At 32.8% G+C, this 11,470-nt stretch overlaps 1 protein-coding gene and 1 long non-coding RNA gene across 3 annotated transcripts in view; one reads left to right on the top strand and one right to left on the bottom strand.

Annotated features, from left to right (window-relative positions):
• Positions 1-3,382: 3,382 nt before the first annotated feature.
• On the bottom strand, positions 3,383-5,436 carry LOC144963819 (uncharacterized). Of its 2 annotated transcripts, none has more exons than XR_013643718.1 (3): positions 5,165-5,436; positions 4,725-4,823; positions 3,383-4,377 (listed from the first exon to the last, which is right to left on the bottom strand). It is a non-coding gene; the product is annotated as an uncharacterized LOC144963819 (long non-coding RNA). The 2 variants fall into 2 exon arrangements; XR_013643719.1 differs by having other exon boundaries at positions 4,932-5,410.
• Positions 5,437-6,966: 1,530 nt separating this feature from the next.
• Positions 6,967-11,470, top strand: part of LOC144966666 (uncharacterized) — a 12,422-nt gene continuing 7,918 nt past the window's right edge. Inside the window, exon 1 of the mRNA XM_078903424.1 lies at positions 6,967-7,029. Coding sequence (XP_078759550.1) covers positions 6,967-7,029 — 63 coding nt within the window. The remainder of the gene's footprint in view (positions 7,030-11,470) is intronic.

Genomic DNA, 11,470 nt, shown 5'->3' with positions numbered 1-11,470 from the left:
CAATGATGATGATGATGATAGAGAAGGATGGAAACTGTTTGTCTGTGGCCTTTACCCTGACCCAGGGTGAAAAAGGCAATGAAGATGACGATAGAGAAGGATGGAAACTGTTTGTCTGTGGCCTTTACCCTGACCCAGGGTGAAAAAGGCAATGAAGATGACTTATTCATCATTGTTATAAAAAAATTGAGCTTTTATATAGAGAATATCCACTAAACGGGCTCAAAGCGCTATACAAGGGGTATCTGCCAATAGCAACATTCAACATGTAGGACGGCACATATCTCCTGTTATGCGATATTACAATTTTTTCGGACTGAGACAACGCTGTTAACGGCCAGGTACTCATTATACACCTGAGTACGGTGAGAGAATGTGAGTAAAGAGTCTTTTCCAATGACTCAACTATGCGCCGAGCGAGGCTCGAACCCAGGACCTTCCGATCCGAAAGCGAGTGTCATACCACTAGACCACATACCATTATACTCAAACATACTCACAAATAAATGTGTGTGTGTGTGTGTGTGTGTGTGTGTGTATGTGTGTTTAACAAGCAAGTATATACCATTTATTTTGCCAATTAATATTTCGCCATTTATTATGTGTGTGCTAACGAGGGTCAAAATCAGAATGCGTTGATTGTTCTTTATTATCGATGATTCAAACCTTTGTTTTGCCCCCTTCTATCGTCTATTGACTTGACTTTTGACTGATGCCTCTTGGCTCCTAGCGAAACATGGGGCCTCAACAGCACTCTTCCTTCTTCTTCTGACCTTTTTTATCGTATATTACCTAACTGTAAAAATATACTTTATAAAAAAAAGGTGTGTGTGTGTGGGGGGGGGGGGGGTAGCTTTGTTTTGCACTTCGTGCAAAAAATTAATTTGTCCTTGATAACCAAGCAAGGCCAGGTTATGTCAACTTTAAAATGTTTGGAATCGATTACTAAACTAACAAAAAGCTTTTATCGCAATCACGAATACACATTAGACAAAGGCTATTTCAATCTCCATAATTAAGAGCACGGGTGTTATTAGCCTTAACAACAGGTTTACTGCGAGGTTATTGCAAACCTCGATTATGGGACACAACGCGTAGCCATCGTTAACTTATAAGATGACGTGGGAGACCTTCCATAAGCTACTACATCCTAAGCATTCTTGTTCTCGTAGGGGGTTTGGGAGGGGTGAACAATTTTTTTAAGTCTCCTCCCCCCCCCCCCCCCCTCCCAAACCCCCTACTAGAACAAGAATACTTGGGATGTAGTAGCTTATGGAAGGTCTCCCGATGACGTCACTCATGTCTTTGCTATTATTTTTGCCATCCGCGTTTATGAGTAATGCTCACTGAACTGTATTAACCCGACTATAAACGTTCATGGATACACACAGTTTTGTGTGTTGGTCCGTTATACTTCCGGATGGCAATGGTATGAGCTTCTTAGCCAAACGCATTATATTATCTCTCATAACATTGCCATCCGGAAGTATAACGGACCAACACACAAAACTGTTTGTATCCAAGAACGTTTATTGTCAGGTTAATACAGTTCAGTGAACATTACTCGTAAACGCGGATGGCAAAAAACAATAACAAAGACATGAGTGGCGTCATCTTCGAACTATCTATAGATAGTATGCGCTTGGCTAAGAAGCTCATAACATTGCCATCCGGAAGTATAACGGACCAACACACAAAACTGTGTGTATCCATAAACGCTTATAGTCGGGTTAATATAGTTCAGTGAGCATTACTCATGAACGCGGATGGCAAAAAAACAATAACAAAGACCTGAATGACGTCATCTTCGAACTATCTATACAAATCTGCTGCCCATCTATTTTATTTATCTTATTCTATTTGCACGTGGCCGGGTGGCGTGCGTGATTGACCGAGAAGCCAAAGGCAAGACAGACCAAGGTCAAAGCCCGATGAACGGATCCAGTCAGTGCAGGGTTGGGGCGGGGTCTCGGCTGGGGTTAATCCCGGTCGCCAGGACGAATGCAACGAACTGCCATATGTCGCACAAAAACGACTTTTTAAGAAACTACCATTAGTAATAATAATAATAATAATAATAATAATAATAATAATAATAAATAATAATAATAATAATAATAATAATAATAATAATAATAATAATAATAATATTAATGATGATAATAATAATAATAATAATAATAATAATAATAATAAATAATAATAATAATAATAATAATAATAATAATAATAATAATAATAATAATAATAATATTAATGATGATAACAATAATAATAATAATAATAATAATAATAATAATAATAATAATAATAATAATAATAATAATAATAATAATAATAATAATAATAATAATAATAATAATAATAATAATAATTTGGCCAGAAAAGTTTACTTAAAATTTCGGTCGGTTTTTTGTTGGTTTTTTTTTTTACCTTTAAAAAAAACAACATCGAAATCTCTTACACCTCACAGTTCTTTTAATCTTTCGGGCGCTTAAATGATCTAAATAGTGTCGAAAGCGCCGTTAAACACCTAAAAACAAACAAAACAATCTTTTAATCTTTACGTTTGAGAGTTTTTGAAAGGCCATGTTGTGGTCACTTTAACCGATCGACAATTGAAGAAAATTCCTTGTCAAATCTTTAAAAAAAAAAAAACAACAACAACAACAACAAAAACCAAACTAATACATAATAAATATGCGTTTTGTCGATGAGCTGACAAAAAAACAGGGCAAGTCGCCAGAACAGTTGACCTGCTATAGATTTTGGCCACTTCCAACAAAGCGAGAAACGTAACGAAGTACACACGAATGCATGCCTAATGCAATAAAAAGGTCAATGTGGACTTAATCGATCTGTCTTGACGTAGTAGTTTGCAACTTATTGGATCCGATAAGATCTTAGCATAACAAAACTGTCACGGTTTACTGCCTATAATATTATATTTATTATTATTCTGATCCAGGGCTTCAATCTTGTAATGATACTCGTATTACGTCGGAATGAACAAGTTGACGAAAATCTAGTTTAAAGGCAATATGTCGTAATGAACAAGTTGACGAAAATCTAGTTTAAAGGCAATATGTCGGAATGAACAAGTTGACGAAAATCTAGTTTAATGGCAATATGTGAATGAACAAGTTGACGAAAATCTAGTTTAAAGGCAATATGTCGGAATGAACAAGTTGACGAAAATCTAGTTTAAAGGCAATATGTCGGAATGAACAAGTTGACGAAAATCTAGTTTAAAGGCAATATGTGAATGAACAAGTTGAAGAAAATCTAGTTTAAAGGCAATAAATGAATGAACAAGTTGAAGAAAATCTAGTTTAAAGGCAATTTGTGAATGAACAAGTTGAAGAAAATCTAGTTTAACTCTCAAACGTTCCATTATTTTAAAGCTAGAGTGAAAAATGTCTGGGTAGTGCTATTTAAAATGTCCATTAACCCATTCTACTGGCCCACAACCATGTAAAGTTATATATCATTGTACTTGCCAATGATCATACTATCACAGTGACATGTCTATACCACAATTGAAACCCTCTCCGAGACATAAATCAGATTTATGTGCTGGGGTAGGGTCTCAAAAAATTATCACAAAAACAACACATTTCTCAATCACTAAGAGGGAAAAAAATTCAGGTTATGAAATATAATCAAATATCATTATTTTCCAAACAAACAACATATTTTGCAGATTATTTACAAAATTCATTGCAAATTTCCTGAAAATGAGTATTTGAGAGGGTCTTAGAGACGAGCAATTTTTCTGGAAAAAAGGGGCATAATCCAGCATTATTTGACATAAAATAACAGCCTTTGTGTTTGTCCATAATGTCATATTTCTTTTATGGTTGAGGAAAATAATGACCATAACACTTGAAATCATACAGCTGATTACAAATATTACATATTAGTTCAATATTTACGTAATATGAGTCATATATATGTGAACAAAAAATATCACAAAAAATGACAGTTTCAATTTCAAATTGGTCTGCTTTACTTCAAATGAGTGATATTGACTGATTAAATGAATTATATGGTTCATTTTACATTCCAGAATAGTAATTCACTCACAAGTGATATATTTATTTCACAAAACTGCACTTGTAAAGGCATTTGATTATAATAAATCAGAAGAATAATATTTGCATTTTTTGAGAAAAGTCGCTGTAAATTTTGAAAACCATATGGCAATCTTCCACAAAAATAAATAAATTACAAACTCAAACTTCAACACATCCGGCATACAATAGACCAGGGACAAGTTCAGGCCAAAAAAGTGGGACAAGGGTTGTGGGACCAGGATCAAGGCGCACTTTCTTGGGTTTGGAAGGGCCAGGAATCTCATGAGATGGAATTTGAGAACTGAAATGAGATGAATTTAAAAAAAAAAAAAAAAAAGAAAAAAAAAAAAAAAGAATTAGAATTGCAAAAACAATTTTAATAAGTCAAAGGTAAACCAAATAAACAATATATTGACAGTTTGACTCAGTCCATACACAAAAGTAACAAAATTCAGTATATCAACTGTTTGTCATTCTCATGTTCCCTGTGAACCCATGAAATTCTTACCTTCACTATTTGTGAGCCACATACTAAAACATTGCTTCATACCAACCATTTGAAGCAATTTATAAACTAATGATAATTTCTAGAATGTCATACTTCCAAAGTGCATCTGAATAGAGTATAATAATATGATTCCTGCTCACCTTTCATAATGACTTCTTTTACTTGTACTCATACTTGCAACACCAGGGATACGAGTGACATCTTCCTAATCCTCATCTTGTACTTGGATTTGGGTCTCACTGCGTTAAAAAGAAATAAAAAAGAACAAAATTCTGTTAAAAGCTGCTCTCACAAAACATCACAATCTTCATTTCTAAAAGTCAGAAATAAAAATAAAGTTGTCTCACTCCTTGTTGAAATACATGGCTCTCTACTTCTATTGTCAGCCATGTTTGTTTACATTTTCAGCTAACCACTTGCCCAATTTCTATGCTTGGTAAATGAGGTGAAAAGTGAAAAAATAAATAACAACTTAATAGAAACTGATAAAAGAAAGATCAGGGTTCAAGAGGATGTGCGTTTTTTGACTTGAACATGATGTCAGAGGATGTAATTGTGAAAAGTTGAGAAAAATACTTACTCGTCAGGTTCGTCATTCGAGTCCAGATTTGGTGAGTAGGGCAGGTCCCCATCGGGCATCATATTCTCGGGAACAGCAGCGTAATTTTCATCGTCACTGTCTTCATCCATATATAAGATATCGTAGACCTCTTTTTCGGTACAATAAGTCATTGTAAAATGTATATAATTAGTTTGTTTTGAGTAAATTCGTGAGTAGAGACGACAAGTCGACTGTCAAAACAAGATGGCGGAAGTCGAGTGACGAAGCGAGTTACTGACACAAATACTTTCGTATTTCTTGTGATTTAGGAGTAAAAAATCAAATATTCTTAGATACTTTGTAGTTTTTATGTATAAAATTAAGTAAACTATTATAAAATCGCCATTTGGGGGCATATTATAAAGCGCACTTAAAGCGAAACGACAGGAAAGAAGGGGGGCGTGTCCATCGATCACCGGTGATCGAAATCTCTATTATGGAACGTGTGAGAGTTAAAGGCAATATGTCGGAATGAACAAGTTGATGAAAATCTAGTTTAATGGCAATATGTCGGAATAAAAGTTGAAGAAAATCTAGTTTAAAGGCAATATGTCGGAATGAACAAGTTGAAGAAAATCTAATTTAAAGGCAATATGTCGGAATGAACAAGTTGACAAAAATCTAATTTAAAGGCAATATATGAATGAACAAGTTGACGAAAATATAGTTTACAGGCAATGTGAATGAACAAGTTCACGAAAATCTAGTTTACAGGCAATGTGAATGAACAAGTTGAAGAAAATCTAATTTAAAGGCAATTTATGAATGAACAAGTTGACGAAAATATAGTTTACAGGCAATGTGAATGAACAAGTTGACGAAAATCTAGTTTAAAGGCAATTTGTGAATTTTACACCTGAGTTCGGTGAGAGAATGTGAGTAAAGAGCATTTTCCTAGAACTCAACAATGCACCGATCGAGGCTTGAGCCCAGGACCTTCCGATCCGAACGCGAGTGTCATACCACGAGACCACATAGCGCACAAATAGACTACATGATAGTCGAGAAAATTCGAGGAGACAGGGGAACTAACCAAGATGTTCTCGTAAAGGCTGAGGATGGCTCAATGATTGCAGAAGAACACAACAAATTAGAAAGATGGAAAGTGGACTTTCAGTAAAAATCATTAACAGACCAGACCCGAGCACCTTCCCCAACATCAACGAGGCAGATGAAGACATTGAAGTTGATATGGATGACATCACAGGAGGAGAAATTATTAGAGAGACAACCAAAAAGCTGAAGATTGGGAAAACGCCTGGATATAATGGTATTTGCCCTGAAACGTTGAAGGAAGAATGTAATATAGAGACAGTCCTACTTCTCAGAGCTATACTGCAAGGTGAAGCAGGAATCAGTTCCAAACACTTGGAGGAAAGGAACCATTATCAAACCTTTATCAGACCTTGGGGATTGAAAAAACTGGAGAGGCATCACTTTACTACTCTCATTGGCCAGTAAAATATTAAGCCGTACCATACCGTAGCCATCGTGAACATAATTAACAGTCTGACACAAGAACCCTCTACGACTGGCAGTTTGACGTCATTTTTTAGGTTTGTGTAGCGTCTAGTGAGTTGTCGTTACTTGAGCTCAAGGAAACACGATATTTCATTGGATGAACTATTGAATACAACTCACGATTTGTTTTCTTTTGTGGCAAAAGGCTGGCATTTTGGCGTCATTGTTGGTCAGTGTCAGGCCATAACTTTACGAAGGTCACGCTAGAACCCTCTAGGACTGGCATTTTGGCGTCATTTTTTGGTCAGTGTCAGGCTCCGATGGCTCCGACCACACTCAGAAGACTCTCGGTGGCAGTTGACAACATCCGGCGACAAGAACAGGCATGCAGCAGGGGAGGTAGATCATCATGTACAGACCACATTTTTGTACTTCGACAAATTTTGGAACAATCGAATGAGTGGAACTGCCCCCTCCCTCCTGTATGTTGCACTTATCGACTTTAACGAGAAAGCCAATGGCAGAAACAGATGGTAGACGTTGAAAGGAGCCCTATTTTCAACAATGAGTGAAGAGGATTGAGTAAGTAAGTAAGAGTTAAAGCAACAAAACTCGTTTTCTTTACCAACCCCCCCCCCCCCCCCCCCCTAAACTTGAGCATTGATACAACGCAATATCCACTAATTGTGATTAAATAATAATAATAATAATAATAATAATATGATAATAATAATAATAATAATAATAATAATAATAATAATAATAATAATAATAATAATAATAATAATAATAATAATAATAATAAGGAGAAGAAGAAGAAGAAGAAGAAGAAGAAGAAGAAGAAGAAAAAGAAGAAGAAGAAGAAGAAGAAGAAAAAGAATAATAATAATAATAATAATAATAATAATAATAATAATAATAATAATAATATAAATAATAATAATAATAATAATAATAAATAATTTATGATAATAATAATGATGATAATAATAATAATAATAATAATGATAATAATAATGATAAATAATAAAATAATAAATAATAATAATAATAATAATAATAAATAATAATAATAATAATAATAATAATAATAAAAGTAATAATAATAATAATATATAATAATATAATATAATAATAATAATATAATAATATAATAATATAATAATAAATAATAATAATAATAATAATAATAATAATAATAATAATAATAATAATAAAATGATAATAATAATAACACAATAAAATAGAATATAATAATAATAATAAAAAAATCATAATAAAATAATAATAATAATAATAATAATAATAATAATAATAATAATAATAATAATAATAATAATAATAATAATAATAATAATAATAATAGATGATGATATGATAATAAATAATAATAATAATAATAAATAATAAATAATAATAATAATAATATAATAATAATGATGATGATAATGATATGAATAATAATAATAATAATAATAATAATAATAATAATAATAATAATAATAATAATAATATAATAATAATAATAATAATAATAATAATAATAATAATAATGATAATGATAATAATAATAATAATAATAATAATAATAATAATAAATATATAATAATAATAATAATAATAATATAATAAATAATAATAATAATAATAATAAATAATAATAATAATAATAATAATAATACTAATTATAGCGCTCCTTTCCACCAAAATTACTCGGAAGCGCTTATACTTATATGCACATGCGATCATATAATATATCATTCAATAAAATCAATAAAATAACTCACAGAAAACTGAAAGGAAATAATACTCTGTCTTCAAAGAGGTTTAAAGTAGGAAAAGAGAATTACAATGTTTGGTGTCCGCTGAAAGAGCATTCCACACAGAGGGAGTAGAATGTGCGAAAGCACGTCGTGAAAAATTCGACTTAATAACCAAATTGTTCAAATACAAGGAAGTAGATGCGCGGAGAGAGCAATTCGGGTTGTAGATAGAAGGAAGAGATGACAAGTTAGTTGGGAGCAATGCCATGGATGCACTTGAAACAGTAACAGGCAAGTTTGTAAGCAATCTGCTTTTCCACGGGAAGCCAATGCAACGACTGCAAGACTGGAGTGATATGTTCTGACTTGCTTGAAGCGTTTTAAACGAGGGTTCCCCTGCCAACAGCAACATTTTACATGTAAGACGAGACCATGATGCCTATTAGAAGATATTGCAATTTCTTTCAGATTAAGACAACCCTGCTAACAGCCATGCACTCATTTTACAAATGAATACCGAATGAGAATGTGAATAAAAAGCCTTTTCCAGGGATTCAACTTTGCGCCGTTCAGAGCGGACTCAAACCCTGGACTTCCAATTCCGAAGGCACTCACATTACCATAAGACCACATAGTCGCTCAGTGAGTTAAGTCAGATCAACAGGGACAGATCAATATTATACACAAAAAGGAATTAAATAAATAAATAAATAAATAAATAATAAATAAATAAATAAATAAATAAATAAATAAATAAATAAATAAATAAATTAATTAATGAAAATAAAATGAAAAATAAATGAATGATATTGATTTAAAAGAAAGAAGTCGTGATGGTGGGACGAGAGAGAGAGAGAGAGAGAGAGAGAGAGAGAGAGAGAGAGAGAGAGAGAGAGAGAGAGAAGAGATATGTAGATAGATAGATAGATAGATAGATAGATAGATAGATAGATAGATAGATAGATAGATAGATAGATAAATAGATAGATATATTGATAGATAGATAGATGTATAGATAGACAGATATGTAAATAAACATATTGTAGATAGGTAGATAGAGAGAAAGAGATAGAGATAGTGTGAAAGGGAGAGAGAGAGAGAGAGAGAGAGAGAGAGAGAGAGAGAGAGATTGATAGAGAGAAAGAGAGGAGAGAGAGAGAGATAATGTAGATAGATGGATAGATATATAGATAGATGTATAGATAGACATATATGTAAATATATCGTTAGATAGGTAGAGAGAAAGAGATAGAGATAGTGTGAAATCCTTTCTTTAAAAAATATAGCATTGTGGAGAACATTGTGCTTATTTGAGTAAATAAAAAAATTGATACGGCGCACAACTCTACTGAAAGATTTGAAAATTAGAAATGTTTTTTTACAAATAGATAAACAGATAACTTGATTTCCTTTTATAATTTAAAGTCAGTTTGAAAGTTCATTGAGTCAAACAGATAATATCATAAAATATGTACCGACGACACTTGGCTCTCAAAATCAACTAATGTTGACACTGTAAAAAAGTTGTCAATTTGCGTCATCTAATTATGACATCAAGTATTATTAGTACTTCCGTTGTGTTGTTGATTTAGCGATGATCAGTTTTGTTATGTTTATGGTTAGCTCGAGAGGTTATGTTCTAATAGCGTGTATGTTTGTGTGTGTGTGTGTGTGGTGTGTGTGTGTGTGTGTGTGTGTTGTGTGTGGTGTATACATGTGTGTGTGTTGGCATTTTTCAGCAAATCGTGGCATTCATAGTGATATTATTCACTTGATCACACGAAGGTATTTCAGTCGCCATTTTGATTCTTTTTTTTTCTATTAGGGTTAGCTCGAGAGGTTAGTCATAAGTGTTATTAAAGGTGCTAGGGTGTTTGTTTTTCCATAAGTTAAGTAAAGGGGAGACATTCCGAAAGCTCCTACATCCCCAGTATTCTTTAAATTTGTATTTCACCGTTGATATTTTGTCAGGCATTTATTTATTCAGTTTGTCATATAGAAGTATTTTTAAAACTCTAGAACAAACCTTGATCGATTTGTGAAAGTTTAACATTTCCTTATTTGACCATTGTTTTGATTTTCGGCCGCATTGTGATTTGTTAAGTATGGAAAGGTAGTGCAAAGCAGTCCGAGAGCTGGCGACGTAGTGTTTATCCCTAGAATCAACCTGACGACAACAACGGATTCAGGCTTACCATTTATTCTAAATAGAAGACAGTTTCCGGTAAAATTGTCATATGCAATGACAATTAACAAGTCTCAGGGGCAAACATTAAGCAAGGTGGGATTTTCTTACCACAACCGGTATTCACACACGGACAACTGTATGTTGCTGTGTCACGAGTCAGAGGCTATAGTGGCTTACACTTCATGTTGGGCCACACAGAAAAATCAACCGAAGATATACCAAATTACACAGACAACGTTGTTTACCAATCTGCCCTCATTAAATGATGGTGAGTACAGTATCGAATGAAAATAGTTCTTTTCCCGCGAAATTGCGGGCTTTTTACTAGTATATTATATATATATAATATATATATATATATATATATATATAATATATAAGAGTGAGAGAGAGAGAGAGAGAGAGAGAGAGAGAGAGAGAGAGATATAAAATTATGTAGATAGATAGATAGATAGATAGATAGATAGATAGATAGATAGATAGATAGATAGATAGATAGATAGATAGATAGATAGATAGATAGATAGATAGATAGATAGATAGATAGATAGATAGATAGAAATAGAATAGATAGATAGATAGATAGATAGATAGATAGATAATAGATAGATAGATAGATAGATAGATAGATGGATAGATGTATAGATAGACAGATATGTAAATAGACATTTTATTGTTAGATAGGTAGACAGAGAGAAAGAGAGAGATAGTGTGAAAGGGAGAGAGAGAGAGAGAGAGAGAAGAGAGAGAGAGAGAGAGAGAGAGAGAGAGAGAAATGTAGATAGATGGATAGATAGATAGATGTATAGATAGACAGATATGTAAATATATCGTTAGATAGGTAAGAGAAAGAGAAGAGATAGTGTGAAATAT

This window comes from Berghia stephanieae, chromosome 2 (assembly GCF_034508935.2).
Source record: "Berghia stephanieae isolate SIO BIC M18660-M18661 chromosome 2, UCSD_Bste_1.3, whole genome shotgun sequence".
In the NCBI taxonomy this organism is placed as follows: Eukaryota; Metazoa; Mollusca; class Gastropoda; order Nudibranchia; family Aeolidiidae; genus Berghia; species Berghia stephanieae.
This window is presented reverse-complemented; position numbering and strand designations above follow the sequence as displayed.